Below are 24,620 nucleotides of genomic sequence, written 5' to 3'. Positions count from 1 at the left end.
TAGATACAGCTAGTCCCAGAAGTAGTTCTACAAATACCACTTATATCCACCTGGCAAGACAATATTGGGTTTCTTGTTATAAAATGCTTCACCTTGCAAATATGTGGAAACAGCACAAACAAAAAGATGAGATCTATTACAATGAACCCACACAACTGAAAATATTACCACTCCTACACAGTATTAAAGCACACACCATATGTGTGTCAATACTGAATGTGCACATACATGAACTGAAAGTCACATATGTAATAAAGCTGCCAGCTACCTCTGTCAGTGTGCCTTATCTAAGCTTCTCTGGCACTCGGCTTCCATCCTCAGTCAAGTACCCAGCGACAAATACAGAGGCACATTGTGTTGTTCAGATAGAAAAGTACTTGCTCAGATCCCCTTCAGGCCCTTTGACAAAAGAGGACGAAACATCGACCAAAATAATAGAAGTCAGAGTGCAGATTTCCCAAGGTAGCAAGAACAATGGTCATCTTACCTGATACCGAATGGCACATACAAGTCACCACACGCCCCCCCCCCCCCCCCCCCCCCCCCCCCCCCCCCCCCCCCCCCCCCCCCCCCCCCCCCCCCCCCCCCCCCTCCCCCTGAGTCCAAAGGTCCAATTTGAAGCCCAGATGGTTTTCACTGAAACCTTCCCTGGTCATTTCAGCTTGTACATTTCTGGAACAAGTTAGACTCAAATATTAAATTAAAACCGCACTGCTCTGTGGAATTAAGGTATTCTTCCACACCAGCAATGGAAACTATATTTAATCTTATGGAGATATTACCCTAGTCATGTGAAAGATGAAGGCAACGTCTCACATTTACAGCAAATATGAACAATTTGTCAACAAAACAAGAAAGTGAAATGAAAGTATGATTAATGAGTTAAGAGACAGGCTATTTGCTGACAGTTTATTAAATTGTAACTGGTACAAGTACAAACTAAGTACATGATTACAGTAATTGTGGCTTAGCATTTTGATACATTCCGGAAGCTGATAAGCCACATTATATCGTGCAATGCACCAGCCGAATTAGGCCACCTGAGGCAAAGTAATTAGGTACAACAAAATCAAACTTATTACTCTAAATCTTTTTGGCTGATTTCACTTAGATTTGCAAAGGCTTAATCGTAAGTCGGAAATACTTTTCTTTGCTTATTAAAACTGCTGCATGTACATTCAGTATTTTAGGCTTCTGTATGTCAGTGGAAGTCAAAATAAAATGTGTTTTCAAACTCTAGAATTCAATTCCACTATAAACTTATGTGACAAATATGTGGCTTGGACTATATTAAAATGATAAACGGGACCCTAAATTCCACACTTGCCATTAAAAAATAACCTTTATACTTAAAGGGTATGACAGGGGTCCCCGTGACATTTAGTGAACTGTAATAAATTATCACCATCAGCTCTAACTTCAATAAACATCCCACAGACTCCATTTTTCCAGCAAAGCCCGATTTCAGCCTTTAATGGTGTAAAAATCAGGTGTTGTTTTTAGATTCTTTAACCACGCTAATGAACAGTGCCTCTTTTCCCAAGATAAAAGTGAGCAGACAGGCAGATGGATCGATTCATAGCACTGCATCAGTCTATATTTTGCTCAGTATCCGGGCCCAGGGAACATTTCATAAAGGCCATAGGGTCGGCTTATCACGGAGCTAAATGCCAATGTAATTATTAGTGTCTGGAGATAGTGGAAAGGGAAGCACATCCTGCGGCAGTACACATATTTAATTAATAAATGTCATTCTGTAGAAGGAGTAAGGGGAGTGTAAGAGAAAGAAGCAGGGAGGGAGGGAGGGAGTCAGAATGACAACGATACCGATCCTGACTTAAGTGCACAGGCACACAACCACACCCGGTGTAGAAATAACAAAGAAGCATGAGAACATATGTACAATCAGGTTCTTAGTTTACCCCTGGTTATAAAACAACTATATAGATACAGGAGAGTTTGCTTGTGTTTTCACAACCCCGTACTATGTGACTTACATACTTTGTTTCAGTTCAGTTCGTTTTTTTTTCACCATTTACAGCAAAAATGGCAAAATCTTTTGATACATACGCTAACATGTATTATTTACAACCCTTTATGTGTAAGGTAATGAACAGCCATTAAAACAACAAAATGCAGAAATGGCTCATGGTCTATGTTCCTGATGTGGGAATTAAGGATGTGCCAGTAGTAGCTCCTATTAAAAAGTATTTCTCTGTATTTTCAGTAGTACTATTTAACACACAGAACACACACATGCAAATTGGGGTAAGGACTGTGCACGCCTGGTGCACAGAACTGTCACTTGCAAGCATGTGTGTGCTTTGAAAAACAAGACAATGATAACCTGATCGGTTTACAGCGACACAGTTTAGCCAGTTCCTCCAGGATTTCATGATGTCGTGATCGCGCCAATTCACGCAAATTCGACCAATCACCGTGACTTTGGTGCGACTCGCATTTTTGACCAATCATCGCAACGTTTAAGCAAACTTGACCAATAACCGGAGTTTCCCACAACTTAAACCAATCCCACCAGTCCCACGTGCAAGACTCTGTATCTGTATGTGACTCTGAGAGCCAATGACTGAGCGGGAGTGATCACGGGTTGGCGTCACACGTACGTGGCCATATTTATTACATTGTTTAACGAGACGTGTGTGACTCGAACATCGAACCAGAAAACATCCAGCAAAAGACCATGCGAAACATTTCAGACCTGCCAACCTGTACATGTCAATGTACGCTGTAATGGTTTTTCACTCTGATGTCGCTGAAAGCAACACACACAAACACACACATGGTGGATGACCTGAATTGAGGACCGCTCAGGATAGGAAACTAACTAACAATGTAAAGATCAACAAGTCACTCACTGACAGACATGTTTAAATTTGATTCATTCAATAACACATTTTTTGTCATAAATCCACCAGCAGTTATATTAAATCAACATTTGCAGCATCCTGAGCCTTTTGGTAAGGTTAGTAGTAAAACTCAGCCTAGAGTAATTCTATTTTCCCCAAACAAGTTTCCTTTTAATTTTTAAAGAACTATATAAAAGAAACCACAACCTTTCTTGCAACTTTCTCTGTCTCCCCTGCTCACCCACAGCTGTTGTGTTCACTGTTGCTGGTTGACATGAAGCCGGAGGAGTTCAGTGACTATGCAGTGTGTATTGGAGTGAGTTTAACACTGAACCTTGAGGGGAGAGAATTAGCTTTCCTTTAGCTTTTTGAAAGACATCTTCTCACTGCATTTTGGTTTTTCCAGTCAGCAAACATTTCTGCAAACATTTCTGGCACCAGAGCACCAGTAACTTCAAACCATTGGACTCAAGTTTACTACAAATATATGCAGAGACAAGAGAGGTGCACAGTGATGCCACTGCTGTTCAGTGTTTACTTTGGAGAAGGTCGAAGGGTTCAGATGTCCTGTCTCTTTGCTTTTCCTGCTGTCAAGGAGTATGGACACAACAGGCAGCTTGTCACACAGGATGCAAGTTTCTAGGATGCCTCCATGCTACTTTCTCGCTCCTTGCCCCCCCTCAAACACAACCCCCGTCTTGGATTGCCGCTCGAGTCATGCCTACACCTGTGACCCTCTCGCCTCACTGCCATTTCTGTCATTGGATCAGCTGCTGACTTCAGCCCTCTATCCCCTGTCTTTTGTTCTCTGCCTACATATTAGCTCAGAACTTCCTGGAGAACAGAAAAGGACTTGAGGCAGCTATGAAAAAAGAAAACGGATCAAGGTCCTGAAAATCTGCACAAAAAAAAAGATGTCTCTAAATGTTTCTCATGGAACAATTTCTATCCCTCTTACACGTTCTCTGAAGGCGACACTCCTCAGCACACAGAAGTGGTATCCTTATTTGGAAACTATAGAAGGCGTGCTTCTGAGGCAACTGTGAAGCTTTTGCAAAGCAGATGCTTTTTTCTCTCGCCAATCAAATTAACACCTACACCAGCCCCCATCTACACCTTCATGCTGGCATTGGCCCATCAGTTGTACATGGCACAAGGCTTTCTTGCATTGTTCTTTTGACTTAGTCGAGAGGACAAGAAATGTCTCTGCTTAAGTAACAGCCCTATCAAGCCTTAATCACCATTAGGTAGGGTCAGCACAGACACAAAGAATAAAGCCCTGCAAAAAAACAAAACACACACACATTGTTGTAGGATGTGAAGAGATGCAATTATGTTTTAGAGAGTCTGTAAAACAGAATGAAGAAAAAAAAAATTCCCCCGACTGAATCTTGCACTAGACAGAATTGCAAGGGAAAAACCATCTGTGTCTGACTCTTATCCCTGGCTTCTCCAGAGCCTGGATGAGTCTGAGCCAGCAAATGTCAGTCAGATAAAGACCAAGCCTGACAGACAGACACAGGAGTTTTGTCATTCCATGTGTCATCCCTTTGCTAGGAAGCCCAATCTTTGCCGGTCTCAAAACCCCCGAGATGATGGGGGAAGGAAACATTCTCAGGGTGAACGTCAGGTTTTGTAACTCCTTCAAGTGCCACAATAGCTGAAACATTGAGGACGTGCTGTTTTCTGGTAGCCCTGCGGCCTTTGAGAGCTTTCATTATTGTCTTATATGCTGCACAGCGGGGTCACCATGGAAACACAAAACACATTTCACCACAAAGGATATGAGGTTCCTCAACAAGATGTTCTTTCAGGAGCCAGTGGTCTGTCTGGGGTCAGAGGATATTAGATGTGACATGATATTTAGAAATAAAATAGAGAATTCTGTAATTCATCTAGAAACAAATCCAGTTCATCCACATTTGTGATGCTTTAGACTGAAAAACCTAACATTAAGCAGATGACTAAACTGTGTGGTTGGGAAATAGCTATATATCGCTGTTTATTGGCTTTCATTAAAAAAAACATTGTGAATAGTGATACTGTTATTTAAGAAAGTTTTTTTTTCAGCAAAATGTACTGAAAAAACACAAATGAGTTGCTCAAGTATTAGTTTTACATCTTTGAATTTTTTTGTTTGATCCGTTGCGGTCGGATTTTTTGTATGTAATTGTGCACGCATTTGTATTATCACCATCTACGTCAATATTGGCAAACTAGTTTTATAAAAAGGAAAATTCTGATGTTTTTCACCCTGGGTCGTCTTCTCATAATTAATGGTGGCTGTTTTTACTATGTTTCTCTATCCAGTTAGCTACAATAGCTAATCCAGGGAACTATGCTTTCTGTGTTTACTTTTGTTTGGACTCAGAGACGAGCATTATAATAATATATAATAATAATTAATATAAATTATTTATGTATAATTTAATGTGGCCAGTTCTGCTTGTCCCGAGATACGTTGTTTTGCCAGAAGTATGTTTCCCAGATATGTACAGCAAAGGAGGCCCTGAATGGTTGAGGGGGGTTCGGTGCCATGCTCAAGAGTTCTATACTTCAGTCCATACAGGGACTTGAACCAGCGACCCTCCAGTTCCCAACCCAACTCCCTACGGACTGAGCTACTCCTTAAAAAATCCTTAAAATGCTCAAGAAAAAACAAACACTTTTTGGTGTAATTCATGGTTGACATTTTTTAGATCAGATTGCAGTTGCAATTATTTTGACTGACTCCTTTATTTAAACAACGCAAGTTTGTATAGTTGAACTGCACAGTGGCTCCTCTGTTGTATTTCTGACAAAGTCTAGCTGCTTGAGCGTTTGTATTAAATCGCATTTGTTGTTACCACAAGTAAATGTAAATGGACTGTTCTTATAGAGCGCTTTTCTAGTCTTAATGACTACTCCGAGCTCTTTATATAGTACAGGAACCATTCACACACACATTCATACACTGTGTCTGAGGCTGCCGTGCAAGGTGCCACCTGCTCATCAGACAAACACTCACACACATTTACACTCTGATGCGCAGCACCACCACCACCACAGGTGCCACCAAATTAAACAGAACTGAAATCTTCAGGATTACGACTTCACCAATGTGAAACTGACTTTAACTTTATCACCCACCGCAACTATACTGTAAAAGAGAAATGAATGTACATAAAATAAGTCAATTATCCAATCTCTGTAATTAGCATAATTTAAGGAATAATCCCTCTAACCTGTTCCAGAAAGGTAAACGGGGTATTAAGAGGCTGCTGCCAATGCTAAAACATCCTTTCTGTTCTTGAGATACAGTACAAGATCACTGATCAATGCATTCACCTGGGAAGAACTAGCATAGATTGCACCAGAGGAAACCAATGTCTATATGCGTAACCTGTTCTTGGGGGCTGCAGGTACACGGGTGCAACATCAATAGTATTTGTCAAGCGGTTAAAGCTGATAAGAATACAAACTCTTGCCTTGAGCTTGCTTTAAGGCTGGTTTGTCACTACAGCTTGTAAGATGATGATTTTTAGCGATTGAGTCAAAGCGGTTTTGATTAAGCATTCTTTAGTCTTGACAGTGTTGTATTTCTTAGACATCTCACTTTTTTCTCCATTATTGTTAAGGATGTTTGAGAAAACAACAATGTCAAGAAAGAAGCCGTAAACAGAATTCATGTAAAGAAAAAGGTGACGGATAAACAGAGTAGTTAAATAGATACAGACAGATAGATGGAACATAAGACACCTCTTGATATTAAACCTCTTTTTTCTTGTTGGAGCGGCATACAATGATGCCTCTTCACTTTGCTTCCCTGTCTTGGCTTTGACCTCCCACTGGTTCCATTACCTGTGTGCATCCAATCGCAGTATTTACATAAGAAAAGATGATTGCGGAGAAGATTAGAGGTGCAGAGTAGAGTGCCTCTCCAGCTTCACCCATAGCTCTGGGTATATGTCTTGCACTGACTTGAATGTGAGGTAAACTGTGCTAAGTTGTTGTGTCTCCCCCTATCTGTAGCACTGTCTTTGATTATTGCGCAGCCAGGCCAATTGTTTCAGATACCTCACGAGTCCTTTAGCAGCAGGTATGGTCTCTCCTATATCCGGCGCGTTGTCGAACACAGTGCGCGGCACGCAGACCGCAGCGAAGGACAGTAGCCTACTAATTAGGTGATTGAGACAAAGTCTCCTATATGGCTCCAGGGCTTTAGTTGTGTTGCTGCCTTCATCTGTTACCCACACCAGAGTGCCTCTCTACGGCTCTGACCCACACTATCCCGCTGAGGGAGCTAGGGTTGAGCTTTTTTTTAAATTTCTTTTACATTTCTTCATTCGGATTCCTAAGTTTACATGCTTCGTCCTTGTTGCATTATTCATTAAGATCATTCTAAACAGATTTCTGTGGTTCAAACAACTCAGAATTGTAGTTGAGAACGTCAGTTATAACGGCCCATGGAATTAAAAATTGTCGGGTTTAAATCAGGCTCTGGCTCATGATTAGTCTACAGATAATGGGCTCGGACACAACATGCACAGGCTCGGGTAGGGCTTGGCTGGATTTTTTGGGCCTGATCTAAGCTTTAGTGCAGAGGAAGAGGGCAACGCAACAGATTGAGGAATGTCATGTGTGCAGCCTCAAACAAACAAAAAACTCTTTCACAGTTACCACCCAAATCCTTAGCTGTACCCCTCCTCTACCTCCCCTCACTGTCCTATCTCAAAAGAACTTGACACCTTACAGCGTTTTTAGCAGGTCAGTTTTCTCAACCTCAGCTCCACAAACCGCATATCACTCCACCTCTGGTTTCAGCCTGTCATTTTGCATTATATAGCTTGAAAGCACTCCAGCTGGGGAGCAAAAACATAACGCGTGTGATGGGGGGTGATGAATGGTACTGAGGGGGGAAAAGGTGAAGACCACCCCCTTTTCCCCCCTTCAGTTTAGCCAGCCTCATACACCCGGCAGGCTTTTAACACAAGACTATAATCTTGTTGGAATAGAGAAGCGGGTATGCAAAACCTGGATATGGCTGCTAGTGTTTAATACTATGAATCTGCTTGCCTGCACATACCTAAGCCTACCATCTAAATTACTGAGATCATACAGTGTAAGCTGTGTATGGTTTAACTTTGCTACTGTGTCATCCACAAGCAAACACAGCGTGGTATGGCAAGCCTGTGCATACACTGAAGTAACATCATGGCCTACATTCATACAGTCAGTTCAGTAGGACTGGAATGCTACTGTAAGTACAGCTTAGGTCTGCAGATATCAAACTTCTTGGTTACTCTCAGTGACATAAAGCATACATTGCTCCAAATAAAAGGCATTTCAGAAAGTTAAATACAGACAGTGAAAGAAAACTGCTCTTGTAGTCCCATCCAGAACCAAAACTCTCCTCAACACACACCCATCAAATCCTAGACTTACTGCAAGCTTACAAAACCTCCCTACAAATGCATGAAAGAGCTAATTCTTGGAGGCAGATGAGAATTGTTCATTTCTGAACAGGAGGGATCTCACTCTTTTTGAGAGAGTGAGGCAGGAAAACAGCACCAGAGGCCCAGCCCATGACAAAACAAAGAGATTAAATGACCTGTGAATGTGACTTTCCATTTTTTTCCATTAGCTTGCACTCAGTTTAGAGGCTTGCTGCCCCCTTCTGGAGGCTGGCGAGACATCATCAAACAGGATGTACATTCATTACAGCCTGCCTTCCTGTGGCTGTGGCTGTGATTTAAATGATCAATCTTTTGGTTATTTTAAATGTGCAACAATTGCAGTCATGGTTATATCTGGACTCCATATGTAATGTGCAGTTTATGTTAAGCATTGCATAGGAAGTCAAAAGCCACTATAGTGTTTTTACCACATTTTAAAAGCATATACACTGATTTAATATGCATCACTTAATATCTCTCTTCACTAATATCTTGCACATTCAGTCAAGATCTTAATTTTTGCCCCCCCCCACTGAAGTGAGATTTCAGTGTTGGCTAAGGCCAAATGTCAACCAGACCCAACAGATGGTGTGAAGAGCCAGGCCGAGCGGCTGACCTTGGTGTGTAGTGTCTAGGTGGGAGGGGCACCCAGTGTTTGTTGTCTGTGTATCAGTGGATATTGTGAACATCAAAAGAGCTCAGTGTTGTTGCCAAGATAGAAAGTGGAAGTCATGTCAGGCGGGCTTGCTTTGCAGGTGCTTTCTGGCTTCGTGGGTTGCTGTCAATCTGTTACTATGACAAAATCATGTATGACTGATAAATGGTGTAGGAAAGGTTTTTGTTGTTGATAACTGTAATCGTGTTATAGAAGTATTTAGAAATAACTGTTCAGTTAATTGTGGTTTGTAAAATCACAAGTTTCCAGTGCCCAAGGTGACATATTCCTATTACTTGTGTTGTTTAACCAACAGTTCTACTAGCACATGTTTACATGTTTACATGCTCGAATGCTCAAAAAAAACATTTGTTTTATACTGAATATCCCTGCAATCACCCCAGTCTTTTAGCGTTTAACCCCCTACTCCAGAAAAAGCCCACTCTGCTCTGATTGGTCAGCATTTCCAGGTCTTCCGCATCTGCACTCTTGCACTCTGCACCATCATTGCAGCTGGGGAATGACTGTAACATCACTCTGTACCTGTAGCCTGTATAGTTTAGTTGTCACAAACGTACGGAAGTCCTGACGACTCGTTTATAACCACAGTGTCTGAATATGGGCATATGTGCATTTCTCTGTGGATTGAAGGTTTGAATACTTTTCTTATTCCTATTTCTGTAGCATGCACCTCAACCTGCTTTATAACCAATAAACACATTGAAATCTCACTTTTTACAACATGGGACCTTTTAAACTCAGACTTGATTATGAAAATTGTTGTAGATTTTTTGACAATGAAAATGAATTGATTTAGCACTAGATACTGTATGTTATCTGTATTTATGATAACAATTTTTGTTTTGTTTCGGTACTTCAAGTGAATCTTCTTACAATGCTCAGAGGGAAATAAATAAATAGAAACATCTGGACCACCTCCTGCTGGTGAAGACCTTGTGACATAGTCAAGGGCGCCAAAAAAGCTACTTAATAAACATTAAAGCGACACTGTTTTGTCAAAAACTCAAGACGAAACTTTAACTCTTAAATACACGCCTGTTTTTCATCATACTAATTTACAGCACAGTATAAGATTACAGTATAAAGACATCCAACCAGTCTGAATGACAAGAGAATACAACTTCAAAGCAGTTTCCTTTATATAAAGCACCGACCAATAGAGTATTTAGTCTATTGGTCCTGTAAAAAAACAGGATTTCTTGAAGCTAGTTATTGATGTCAAAGAAATCCCAATGAGATCTTTAAGGCTATTTTTTCCCTTAGTCCATGCACCACTAGCTCCCAACTATACAGTCTTCATTTCTGCCTTGTTACCAACTAATGACAGCTGTCTTCTACTGTACATAGGAACCCCTGGGGTATAGCTAATATGATTAAATTGTGAAAAAAACGAGATTTCCACACTCACTAGCAAGCTGTTTTGGGGAATTCTAAGCTTTCATGTACCTATAGCAATGTTTTACATCTAGACACTTTAAAAAAGAACTTAGCGCTCTTCTTATCACCAGCTAAAGGTGCTTGAAGACCAAATGGTTTTTTTGTTTTAAATCTGGGGATTTATTCTACTTTCCTGTTCAAAAGCGACAGAATAACATTCTATATACTTAATATCTCTGTGTTTCTGGTAGACTGAGTAAGGGGATTTGGGGGGAGGCTGGTGGGTAGTAGATGGATAAGTGAATTTCACCTCTGCACAAATGCCCAGTTCTTGAGAGAAGGCAATTTCCTCCAGCTCTGTTCACCAGCACACAGCTGCAGTCCAAGCTTGGTCACACATCAATACTTCTGAGAATGTATTGTCCTATGGTTAATGCCAAAAGAGAAGAGAGTCCTCTCTGTGCGAGACTTAGCTAAAAGCTGATTTAGTACAAATGTTTCAGTTTTGAGTATTGATGTGATCAGCTTAAGTCTCTATGCTGGGTTTAACATGTGTTTAAAGAAGACTATTTAAAAAAGATTACTAATTTTTTGACAATGACAAGACATTCTTCTTACCTATGATTACCTTGTAAAAGCAGTGAACTTGAATCTACGTTAACACTGGTTTCTCCGGGAATAGAGGGCTATAACATAATGATAGAATACTGAGGGAGCACCACATCAAAATATCCCAGTTCCCTCCAGAGTGGAGTGCCTCCTTTGATCATCAAATTGTTCTCCTGAAAACCCTCTCTGTTCTTGAATTATCTGGGCCGCTGAAGTGGAAACTAAATTTTCTTTGGAGGCCAAAGCTTCTTAGGAGAAAGGGAAAAGGGGGAAACCAATAAAAAGGTGTGAAAATGACACAAATTGAATCAGCACGTAAAAGATAATATATGGCCCGAACCCTGAGCATCAGAAGAAAAGTAATCAAGGTCTTCAGACATTACAAGTGAGCAACAATGAGGGAATATTTGTTGTTCCTTTCCTGTCCACCTACATATAAAAGAGTACAGCATGAAGACCCAGTGTTATTGCATTCTCAAGTGTGTTTTTCATCAAAGTGAAAGGATTTGCACATATTCAGGGTATTAAGTGGCTGTATGGCAATGTAATTGCAATGTTAAAGTCAGCAGAAAATGTATTCCTGTGATAGAAATGCCAAAGAATAACTAAATGGTCATAGAGCAAAATTGTTTCTCTGAATCCCTACCAGTACGCAGAATTAACTTCTCATATCGTACAACTGTTACCGCCCTTGGACCTTGATTAAAGTGCTAACACAGGGCCGCTTATCAGTTCTAAAGTCAATTGCCTGTTAACTACTGTCAATGGCACCCTGTTGAATTTGCCCAGCTTGATTGCCGTTTGTTGTGGTTGCAGTTTAGTACAAATTTTCATATTCATGCATATTCATATTGATTCATCCTCTTCAGGTGCAGTTGAATTCATTATGAATGTCTCCCCGTTAGCCAGCAGAAATAACAAAAAAGCACTGATTTTTCGCATCCGGCTGTCTTTCATGTGGGTGAGCTTTGGTGCTGCTTAGCTTTTTTTCTGTTCTATACTAACAGCACAACATCCAAATCATTTTTCTAGTTAGACTTTTTACAGCAGCTAAAATTAGCGAGCCAATGCAAGGTACACACTGTCACACCCTAACATGGTTGAGGACATTTCTACCTCTAAACATAAATAAAGCAAACTTCATTGGTGAAAAATTTAAACATCACTGTAAACACATTTTCAGCAATGTGACAACCTACTCACAAGTTAAACTTTCCTGCCCTGCAGTAGGAGAACCCAGCAGCGAGCAGGAGTTTATGATTGCATATACCAACAAAAGGAAAAGGGAGCAGAAGAGGAAAAAAATTTAGCTCTAGCCATTTTGTTTACAGCCTGAGATTTTGATATCTGCTGCCTGGTGAGAGGGAAGCTCAACAAGTTTAAAGTGAAACCGACAGCCGCATTCTCACACAGTGCAGCTTAAGGGAAAATCATTGTTGGGAAACTGTCCTCATCCTGTTCAGAATTCAAATGAATTTGGAAGGGACCCTGTTGTAAGTGTGGAGGAAACAGCAACCCCAACAGACATACAGTCAACCCAAGCAAGATATAAAAACAACAGAGATAGCAAAAGTGGATGAAGACGTGTATCAGCATGCTGTTTGGCAAATCGGAAAAATGCTGAACTACATAAATCAACTATATGGCTAAAACTGGATATCTTAAAGCATTTACATTAGACACAGATCCAATACGGTGTATGTATAGTTGATAATGGGGCGTGCAGTAGCTAAGCTTGCATTTTTTTCCAACAATTGCACTGTTTGAGTATTGTTTGCAAAGATCTACGGTGTCCAGTTGTTTTAGTAAATTACAAAGTCATTTCTAATACAGATTTAATTAGGGTTAGGCTGGTCTTTTCATAGGACGTGTTGACGACAAGGAAAATATAGAATTGACGCCACCCTTATCCTTTAAAGGATATCTCCTACAGTACAAAAGTGGACATGCTGTATACCATGTAGTCAGATATCTTTTTTGTTGTTTTTGTTTGGGAATCTAAGTACCTTAAGGTCTGAAAGGACATGGATTCAGGTCTAATTACATAACCTAAGTGAAGGCAACTTGGTGGCCCTCAGACCTCACTATACTATTATTACTTACCACTGCTTCATCCTCAGAGAGAACCTGCTCTTCATTATGGATGAGTGCCACTTTAGCCTGGACTTCGTCCATTGTTATACTGTTGTAAAAGACAAGATAACAGCAGTGGGTTAGTCTTAGTATTTTGGTACAACAACCAAATGTCTGCCTACTTCAAAATGAATACAGAAAACAACGTGTTTGTCAATTAAAGTCAACTTAAAAAAATAAAAACCCATCTTAAAAAGTTCCAGTCTTCAAATGAGTTGAGTAAATAATTAATCAAATCAAGTTTTCTTTTTTCTTTAAAGATTATTTTTTGGGCATCTCAGCCTTTATTTTGAAAGAACAGCAGAAGACCTTAAAGGGGAGAGAGACGGGGAATGACAAGCAGTCAAACCTTTATCTATGGGCGCCCGCTCTACCAACTGAGCTATCCAGGTGCCCAATCAAATCAAAAGTTTAATATGAAAATGGGGTTAGTATATTAGTACTCCTCAAGGGTTAAAGCACATTTTGGAACAAGCTTCTTTTTGTATATATGATTGGTTGCCGTGAACATGTCGATTTCTTGCCCACTGCAAGTAACACTAACAACCTGTTCACAAGTTATGTATTCCAGAGCACCTGAGTGCCAGCAAAACATTTCCAGTGGACTCACTGTAGCGGGACTCGAGCTTTGCAAGAAAAGAAAACCTGAGATACAATATAAATATTGTGCTTATGGACCCAAAGCACAATCTTCTGGATTCACAAACCATGGATTATGGTGCACAACCTGTTTAGAGTTATCAATGAACCAGTCTGTACTTATGTTTTACTCTAGAGTCGACAGAATAAAGCAGATCTAGCTAAACTACAAACAAACATTACAATCATTTCAACTGATATGAACATTGGGTGATTTGAGTAAGCTCATTCTTTAGGCCAGTCAGTTTAGCCCATCACAACACACAACACAGTCAAAATCACACACACCACCTCTTATCCTGGAACACTTAGATCTTTTCTTAAGCCACTTGTCCCTGCTGGTGTCTTTCTTCCTGAGGTTCCACCTAAACCAACATTACTGAGCTGAGATAATGACTGCATAGCCAGGATCAATCCAGAGAGTCCATCAAAAGCGGAAGTGCAGGCAAACATACAAAGCAAATAGCTTGTTCCACAACAGAGGATCAATGCTCGGGGTAAGTGCTGGAGAAAAACAATGGCTACATCCATTGTAAGTTGGCACAGAGGCCGCAGAGCAGCGGCTCTGAGAATATTGTGTGGAATAAAACTGGCTCTGGCCACAGTCACAGAGGGTATTATACACATAGACCATGGCATCGTAAAAGCAGGTGCTTTGCAATTCACACCTACAGTGGGTTTGACTCAAGGAGACCACAATAAACATTAGAGATCTCACTCTCACACACATATAATCCTAACAGAGGAGGGGATAAAAAGCACAACCTGTTTGTGGGCCTTTGGGAGGCTCCATCATGGTTCATTTCCTGAAGCAGTTGGTAGACTCTATTTATAGGACAGCATACTGGTACCAGTTAATCCTGCACCGGGCTGCCAACTGCCTGCCAGCTGGCACAGTGGGTTGCACTTGTGTGTGGTGCTTGGGAAGGTCTGGGATAAAATAATGGTGAGGAAGTCCACAAGCTACCTTAATAACCAATTTGTGGGGTAGATTGTTTCCCCCATTGTACAAACTGAGAGGAAGAAACTTTTAGACTGAACCTTTACTAACTACATGTTTTAGATGCAACCAACTTGTCTGAACCTGCTAACCCAAATATCACAGCAACATTAACATTTCTACAGAGTAAATATTTGTTTTAAAATACTATTATGATGATAATCAGCAGCATATAAGCTTCTGAAATATTCCTTTTTCAGAGTGAATTTAAAAGTTCAATTTTGTCATGAAGCAATTATTGGTGAAACAAAAACGAGATTAGTTAACAGTAAAAATGAGAGAACAATTATCTGTGAGTCTGCATTAAAGATTATTAGCAATTCCAATCGAGTTGATTAAAAAGGGGGTAGTGTTTTGCTAAGTGGCATTAGGGACAAAGTCAATTTTTGAACAAGATATACAGTCTGCAATGTGCATGCTAATCCAGTTCCAAGTCAGCAAATTGCCTGGCAATGTGCAAGCATCAGGTATACCAGTGACTTTGGACTTTGCATTTATCATAACGGAAACTAAATCAAGCTTGACACTTGGGCGTGCAAGCTGCACAGCCAAACAGGAAAAAATGGTGATGTAGCATACATATACAAAGCCTCCACCTCCCGCTTTATTCACATAGGCATCAATACATGTCCTGCCTCGAGATGGCCAGCTCAACGAATCCCATTGACTGACAGACTGAAACAATGGCTGTATAAAAATAAGCGGCACTTGCAGATATTTCAGCTTAGTAATGCGTTTGTTTAAGCGCAGCCCATGGAGACACTGCTTGGGATGGAGCGGATACAGTGGATGGATGGAGGCAGAGCTGGGGAGGGAAGGGTAAGGGGGGGCAGAAGGGCTGAATAATGGTACACATCCGGGCGCAGGAATGCATAAATGGGCACATAGCGCTCCCTGGAAAATCGCTACACAAGCACTTCCTCCTCGATGCAGCCATATGTTTTATAGCGCTTTCAGTTTACTATGCCCAGCCCTGTTTTCTTTCCAGGAGAATATGCCCAGTTAGCGTAAGCAGTATTGATTTCTTTTACCCAGGCGTGGTGTGGTAAGGTGAGGACCGCGAGTGTGGGGCTAGCAGCGAAGAAACAGCATGAAGGAGACAGTCTCATTGGACATGACACAATCTGTTTTTCTGCAAGCCACCAGCAAATTTAAGTATCTTGCTTGAAAGCAAAATGAATGTCATTCTCTTTAAACTTGGCAGGGGTTAAACACTGCTCACAACAGCTAGTGATTAAGCTTGGGTGGTTAAGGGGAATCTGGGAGATAGGGGGGGGGGGGGGGACACATGGGCCTGTTGGGACTTGAAGATTAAACAATGCAAATAGGGCATTGAAATACTTTTTTTAAGTTTGCTGAAGAACAATTAGGTGTAGTTTCAGGGAATGATTTGTGCACTCAAATCAGACTGATGAGACTTCACTGCATCAGAAGTTAAGGTGGAACTAATGAAGTACTCAAGGAAAACTACTTTATATTATAGCATTAGCAAGAAGAAAATTGAATACAAAAATTACAATCAACATGAGAGCAAAAATATGAGTCCTTATTTTAAGTAATGTTATGGATCTACTTTATCTTACTCATCTTTGTGTTGTCTTCTTTCACTTTGCAGGATTTCTCAAAAGAACGTCAAGAACATACAGTAAATTGTGAATTTGTTGGCCCAGGTGACATGCTAATTTCCCCACATCCAGACTGACAGAAATCACGGGTTTTATTCTTTACATAAAGATACCTTTTTATGAGTGCTGTCTATGAAACTAAATAAGGGAGGATTGTTTGTGTGCATATTTATGGTATTAGCTGGGGGCTACTGAATGAATTAGCAGTTTGCCATTGAAAAGGATTTATACCTTATTATATCTTATTAGGAATGGCAAGATCCTTGGATAGCCCTACTTTTTACTTATGTTTTGCAGTTTTAGTTATTTTGTAGAAAATCTGTCAAAGCTATATTCATTTCAGTAAACCTTGCTATTTTTAGTATACAGTGGTTAAAATGTGCAGTTTGGTTGGAGAAACACAATGTTCAAGGACAGTAGATTATTTGGTAGTATAAAAGGTACCACTGAAATATTAAGCAAGATTCAAACCTTGTTTTTACACTCCCCAGCCTTCAAGCCCTCTCTGGTACATTTCATAAAGTGTACAGTAGGAGGAGAAAAGCCCAAACGGAGAGAGAAAATGTGCTTTAAGAATCTCTTTCGTATTGGATTTCATACCTATCCAAATACTGTGACAGACGCCTTTTCACCCTGGCAAGAGTTAAATCCTCAGGGAAAACTGTTTCAGTATAAAAACAATCAGTGGTGGCATTCAAAAAGGATCCTTCATATCTAAAAACCTTTGCCAACACTGTTGTTTTTGTTTAAGGCTCACACATGCATGAGCTTTGGAGGGGTGTCATAGTTTCTAGAGCCATCAAAAGGGTGCTATGAAACAAACAGCATTAGTTTACCTGCCATCTTTATTGCTGTCCAGTAAATTGAAAGCGCTGGATACTGTCCGGTTTTGACGTCTGAGACCTAAAAAGAAAAATCATGTCTGGGTTAAAGTGAAATTACCTAATAGCTGTTTATGTCATAACACAATAACTCATGATGATTAAAAGAGGAAACATTTTCTATTACAAAGCTATGTTGGATACAGTCTTTGATCACTACACACTCTTATCAACACTAATCCATCTGAATGCAAACTGAGAGGCAGCCGGAATAGAGAAAAGGACAGAGCTAGGGGGGGGGGGAGGGGGGGGGGGTTTGTTGGGCAATCAGGCAATGAGTCAGTCACGCTGTGAAAGAACATTTGGTTTCCCTGTAGGAAAGAAAAAAAAACATGTCAGAGTCCAGAATGCAATCAGGAGGCTTTGTGCTGTAACGGCTGGTATAACTGTGATTTCCCTCTTCTCCATTCATATTTACAGGCAGATGAAAAAGAGACGTAAAAACTTCCTCAACATCTTTCCAGCAAGCATGTGACCCTAACCGATTCATTTTGTGAATCACATTTATTAGGAGTGGGAGGGAGAGGAAATTCTCTTATGTTCAGCAATAAGCATCTCCCACATCATCCGCAGCACTGAGAATGTAAAAGGGGCAAACTGATTGGCCCCTAAGTCTGGGGAAAAACACTTTACATAATGCTAATTGCATATCCGCTGCAATTACCTTTTTGTACTAATTACAGAAAAGCTAATTGTGAAATTTGCATTTTTTTTCCAGTGTACAGTAGAGTGTCTGTGTTCAATGTGTGCTGTAGGGGTGTCAGAAAGAAAAGCAACCCACGTTTATAAATCCAGCCTTGCCAAACTGAACCTGTAATCCTTATTTATAAAACCATGCCTTTTTGAATTCATAAAGATGCAAGATCGTACACCACATCTCGTCACCCACAACATGACTGGAAGCTGGAATGTCTATGGAGAAGCCAGATTCCTCACACCCGTTGTTGACTTTACTGAGCCAAGGGGGAAAACAAGATTTGCTAATATTCTTCTGCAATACACACAGCGTCTGTCATATTAGTGGCCTATTCTTTTGTTTGAACAGCGCTCTATTCCCAACCTCATGCTCAACATTCTCAACCCATCGTCTAGTCGCTCTGTCTCGCAAAAAAAATGAGTGCACAAAGGAGGAAGAGAAATGGTCTCATCCCTCCCTCTACTGCAGAGCTGTAGCTATGAAAAACAACCATAAGGAGGATAGATGGAGAAGGGAGGAAGGAAGGCAGAGAATGAAAACGATAAAGTGGGGGTGGGGGGCAGAGTGGTAAAAGGTAAGAGGAGGAGTCGAGAAGAATGTGAAAAATAAGTGAGGAGAGTAGGAGGGCGGAAAAAAAAAAGAGAGAAAGGAGGTTCAAGACATTGGCTCTTTAGGCCGATGGCACATATATGGGGCTATGTTTACTAATGGACACCATCACTCATCCACCCATTTTGCCCTGGCAATAGCACAGCATACTCGTAAAATAAGAGAGGCACAAAGAGAACAGAGAAAATGGAACATATCAGCAGGAGACTGCAGATCTATGCCGAGGCTACAGACCGTGTTATCCACACAGAGCTGTCTTTGTTATTTTAAGCTCTGCACTCCAAGGCTCACAAAACACACATTTTGCTTTCTTTTATACACTATAAGTAATATTTCCAGGCAGGAAATTACCACTTTCTGAGCGAAAAACATGATTTGAGATGGAAATGGTTTCAAAGGCTACAGGTTTTGCACTGAACATTTACTTAACAGAGAGCAGCATTAAGTGTAAATGTAAAGATTGAATCTGCAAAACAGTGTTTTAGCGTTGACTGTGCATTAGACGGTGCCGGTCAATGCTTCAGATGCAGTGTCACATACAGCAGCATGATAAGTACAATGCAGTGTGAAAAAAACAATTACTTATTCATTTGATTTTTTTTTTTTAAGTTATCAGGCTTGAGATGTTGCGGAGCCAATTGCCTTATTCTCTCTAAAAGGTTCCTCCCATTTTGTTTAACAGCCTAGAGCTGATATGACAGATTGGTATCATAAATGAGACAAATCAATGTGCCAAATGATCACATTATTTTCACGTTTGCCTTTGCTTACATCATCTTCCCGCTTTTTTCTGATTATAAAGAAAACACAGATCATGAACTCAATTATAGACCAACCTAAGTAAAAAATAAATAAATAATAATAACGATAATAATAATAATAATTATTATTATATTAAATTAAAGTATTAAGTATTATGATAAATCCAAAAATGTGTGCCCACTTTTATGTTAAAGGCCCCATGACATGGTGCCCTTCGGGTGCTTTTATACAGAACTTAGCGGTGCTCTGTATCTAGCCTTGGTGCAGAATTATGACCTCATAAGGGGCAGGATTCCAGACAGGCCTATCTGAGCTTTACATTTTCTCAAAGGCAGAGCAGGACACCCAGGGCTCGGTTTACACCTATCACCATTTCAAGCCACTGGGGGACCATATGCTGGCTGGGGGAACTCAAATTAAATGTTAAAAAAAACATGCCATGGGACCTTTAATAGAACATTTTTAAAATATAGATTTCTGAACTAGTTGAGAGGTCTCCAATTTATTTCTCACTGTAGGGAGTCCTACACTATGTTTAGGCTTGCTAGTGAGGGACTATGAACAAGGTGAATGTAAATGTGTCAGAACAGCACAGAGAACCCAAAGGTTGGTCTATTTTAGAGAATAGGTGGACATACTGCAAAGAATACACCTTTTCTATACTGCAAACCTACAACACCTACTAACATAACATGTGAGCTTTATCTGGATACGGAGACACGGCAATGCTGGTGTGAATGCACGCAGAACGCATTGCAATCAAAAAGCTGTTGAATCAGCCAGAAAACATCTGGAGGAAATGTTTATGTTAAACAGCACTGGAGATGGACAGCCCTGTTAGAGCAAAACTGAAAACATGCATTAGACATGCAACACATTTACGCAATTTATAAAGACGTAGGCAAACAGGTTAGAAAAGAGCTCTCTCCAAAGGTATCTTACAATAAGGGAAAGGATAACCACACTCAACAAATCCATCAGTTCTACCAAACTTCATTTGCATATTCAGATCTGATCACAACAACACGACAGTGGGAGTAAACCAAGATAACATGTCCAGAAACAGATCGCAACGTTCTACTGGGTGTAAAACAGGTGTTTGCATTATCATGTCTTATTTTTCGGTCATTACACTTTCTTAGTAAATACATCTATGCCTCTAGGCCTCCACAAATAATTAGTCCAATGACTTTATTGATATGGCAAAATCAATTATCATTTTCTCTTAAAAACAAGAATGATCTCCCTCAGGCTGAGGAATGGTATGGGAATAGATAGACTTTTGTTATTCTTTGAGAATCAAGTGCCAAACCTTCTTTTACCAAATTAATGCCCATGTGATTTCCATTTTATTTTTTAAAATGTTATGGCCAGTCTACCAATAACGTATGATGAGAACAAGGTGCTATTTGTTGTGCAACAGTGTGGTTTTATGAATTGCTAATGGTACAAATTATTTAAAAGGGGATGGTGAACCTGCATAAATAAAAATGACATGTAAAAATGGAAATGCCTGAATAAATAGGACCATGAATGATAATGAAAAGTATTTGATTTTATTCAAACAAAATGTGCAGTATAACTTTGAAAACTATATATATATATATATATATATATATAAATATATATATATATATATATATATATATATATATATATATATATATATATATATATATATATACTTCATTTAAATTCAAAATTCTTCAGTGATGATGTTTCGGGGTTCAGTGTGGAAATGTGTGTGATTTCAACAAACGCTAAAAGCAGGGCATTTTGCTACACGCTTAATTCTCCTGCTTCAATTCACAATTTTGCAGGAACCAATCACAAACTGGCTTATCTACCTTACGTTCTATTGGTTGGTTTAACATGAGGAAAACAGAGAAGCGACCAAGCAGCTTCTTGTTCACACAACATGTTGGCTACCGAAGCGCAGCAACCAATTGATGCTGCTGTCGCTGCGGTTATAAAAGATTTTATAGGCATGTTTTTCTCTTAAAAAGGAAAAGAAACTTTCCCTGGAACAATTCCTACCAAAGAAGGATGTGTTTGCCTTACTACGGACCGGCTCTGGTAAAAGCTCGCTCTGCCAGATCGTTGGTCTGATGGCTTGGAGGACTACAGAGTAATTTGAAGTATGCCCGTTGGCTAGTCTCTTGTGCAGAGAAAATAAAGAGCTGACTCCCGAGACCAATGCTCAATCTCAAAACTATTGACTATTTGGCTTGGCTTGGCGATAGCCAGACTAGCTGGGAGGTGGTTTGCAAGACGGTCTTTAAGAGCAATCAGGTCCACCACTGGACTACCGATGAACTTGAGGCACTCTACCTAACTGTGGGTGAACTCCAGAACAGTGTAGCTTTGCATATTCAGTTAAAGAGAGTAACAGACATCAAATACAGTGTGTCCCTATATGATTGGATCATACTGGGATCATATCAAATAAACATCAGCAGAGAAGGAAGAGACCTCCATATGAACCCGAAGCTTTTTGAGTTTGGCATTAAAAAAAGGTTTTTGTCCAAAAACAGGTAAACATTGTCTTTTCTGACAAGCCCGGCACAGCTAAGTCTTTCTTTTTCAATAGGGATTTAACCAGATTTCCCAGCATGCTTTGTAAACTGTTACAGAATCGTAAACAACTGAGCCAGCTAATGGAACCACAGGACAACAATGTGGTCCTGTTCATTTTGTGAAGGCAATGTGCAAAACTCTTGTGTCCTGGGAACGTACTGATCCCACACCACAGTATGTGCATTATCTGTTTAACTGTGAAAGCTAAGTAAGTAGGTAAAACGTCTTTAAAGTGTGCTTATCACAGATAAAAATCACAAAGTACTGCGCTGGTACTGAGACTGTGTAACAGTATCACATTAACACCACAGTTCCTAAACACTTCATCTAAATATGGCTCTTGTCCAGAGACCTGTAAAAGCATGTACACACAAAAGAAACTCTTGGAATATGGTTTTCTCATGTTAAATAAAGTGGTGCCACTCATCCTGTAATAATATCAATAGCCAATATCTCAGATTTTCCAAGTCCTGCAATTATTCTTTCATCATTCCAAAAGCACTGCACCATGAGAAACTGCTATTTCCTTGCAGGGTACCAATAACCTGGCCCTTCAAAACTCCGAAATGACTCTGCATGAAGCCCTGGAGACATGGCTGAGCGACAGCAACAGTAAAAGGAAAGACTGTTAGGCTCTACTTTGCATGCTTAGCTGCTTGTTCTTCTAGCTTTTCATTCCAATTTTGACACAGACTATTGACAGGTCATAAAGGGAAAGACAAGACACTCATGATAAAAAAAGGGTTTCTTTGTTGTGGTGTTCCTATTGGGATCATTCACTATTTGTCCTCATGGGTCTTCTGTAGCTTGAGGTTGTTTTCTTGTGATTTTTCTTTTTTTAAAGGTTCAATAAATAGCAGGGAAGCACATATTTACAGAGTGCAGTAAAAATGCTAGATAAGTAGCCTTTAGGCCATTAAAACTTCCCTTCCCTTCAAACACAACACACTGTCATTAGAACTGCATAATAAAAGCCTAGATGGATAGCCAACATGGACAAGATATGCCAACGCGACCACGTAAATGAAAATTGATGGCTGTTACGCCCTGAAGATAAGCAGTAATGGACGCAAAAGATGACAGGTTCAGGGACATGGGGGGACTGTGACTTCTAGCAAAGGTCAGCTCGCACTGCACAGTGGGAAGCATGATAGATGCAAGATAAGAGGAGCCTGCAAAGTCAAATGACCTTTTATTCAATCAAAACTTTTACTTAACCCTAGTATGGTAATCGGGTCAAATTGACCCATTTCAAATTAGAAGAAAAATTGTACATTTTTTCTACCTGAAAATGAATGGCCTTACCTTATTTTCTGTGATAAACATGTATTCCTGACTCAATTCAGAGAATTATTCTGGATATGACCATTTTTTACATGAACCTTATTACAAAAAAACAACTCACACTTCCATTTTTAATTGTGTTCTAGTAGAGACTGATTGCATTCCCTAAACATATATGTTATCTCAATTGTTTGAAATTGAGATAAAGACAATATTTGTTAATAGATTATGAAGAAATTGTTTATTTCAGAATTGTTTTTTAAAACACCAAATAAGTCACGGGTCAATTTGACCCGAGGGATTGGAGAGGGTCAAAAAGTGAAGCCAATACAAGGGTAAAGGGGACAGTTGACACTGGACAGACAATCGGTTACCAGCATTTAACGGCATCGGAGAAGAAAGTGGGAAACATGACGGCAAAAGATTTTTTTTAAATAGACGAATGACATTCTCAATAAATTCTTCATTCAAACAGCATAACATGCATTGTAGAAATGTACAAAAATTGTGTGTCAGTTTCCCAATGTGTTAAATGTGTGATTTTGCAGTTCATTACTAATGGGAATATGAAATTGATTCTGCTACCATCTAAAAATCTAAAAAGTTTGCACTGACACACACACACACACACACACACACACACACACACACACACACACACACACACACACACACACACACACACACACACACACACACACACACACACACACACACACACACACACACACACACACACACACACACACACACACACACACACACACACACACACACACACACGATTCAGAAGCCTTATGGACTTCAGTGCATTAAATGATTGAGCCCATTTCCCATCTAGTCCTACAACTTTCTGTACATTCACATGTGCAAGTCTGAACGTCATTAAAATGCCAAGCTAGCTTGTGCTTAGAGCGATAAGGGAATTTTCCTGTGAGTCATAAGCAACTTCTCTCCAAAGGGTTGAGGAACGTAAAAGGAGAGCTGTGGGACTGCAGTACGCTGTTGCTAAGCACTCCTCTCCTAGTTCATTTATTTCAATGGCACAGGCATTTGTATTTAACCCTTCCAGCCGTTTCTGATATCCTACCATTTGTCATCCTGACTATCTGGCTTGAGGAGCTAAGGTCGATTTACTTTTGTTCAATTTAAAGCTGAGCTGAAATAAAAACAATGCTGCCCTGTGGTAGCTGTAACAATTACCTAACTATATCTGTAAACTGAAGCAATCATGGGGACAGAGCAAATTGCTTTGAATGGACACAAACCAAATCATGGCAGGTTAAAGGTGGACCAACACTTACTGCTGCCCCTTGATTCCAACGCCTTTACTCTTTGCTCCTTGAGTCGGTCGGCCTCATGTTTCTTCCTTCTGTGTTCCTCTAGTTTGATCTGTAGGTCCTCAGCTACTTGCTGAAGCTCTCTGAGCTGGGCCTAAAGAGAGACAAA

The 24,620-nt window shown here is 40.1% G+C and overlaps 1 protein-coding gene across 3 annotated transcripts in view; it reads right to left on the bottom strand.

Annotated features, from left to right (window-relative positions):
* LOC117934553 (glucosidase 2 subunit beta-like) overlaps nt 1-24,620 on the bottom strand; it is a 118,819-nt gene that overhangs the window by 79,820 nt on the left and 14,379 nt on the right. For all 3 annotated transcript variants that reach the window (XM_034856290.1, XM_034856293.1, XM_034856292.1), the window contains exons 6-8: nt 24,476-24,605; nt 17,198-17,264; nt 13,068-13,146 (exon numbers count right to left, since the gene is read on the bottom strand). In XM_034856290.1, coding sequence (XP_034712181.1) covers nt 13,068-13,146; nt 17,198-17,264; nt 24,476-24,605 — 276 coding nt within the window. The remainder of the gene's footprint in view (nt 1-13,067; nt 13,147-17,197; nt 17,265-24,475; nt 24,606-24,620) is intronic.

The sequence above is a fragment of the Etheostoma cragini genome, chromosome 19, assembly GCF_013103735.1.
Source record: "Etheostoma cragini isolate CJK2018 chromosome 19, CSU_Ecrag_1.0, whole genome shotgun sequence".
Classification (NCBI taxonomy): domain Eukaryota; kingdom Metazoa; phylum Chordata; class Actinopteri; order Perciformes; family Percidae; genus Etheostoma; species Etheostoma cragini.
The sequence above is the reverse complement of the archived record's forward strand: the minus strand, read 5'-3'. Positions and strand labels throughout refer to the sequence as shown.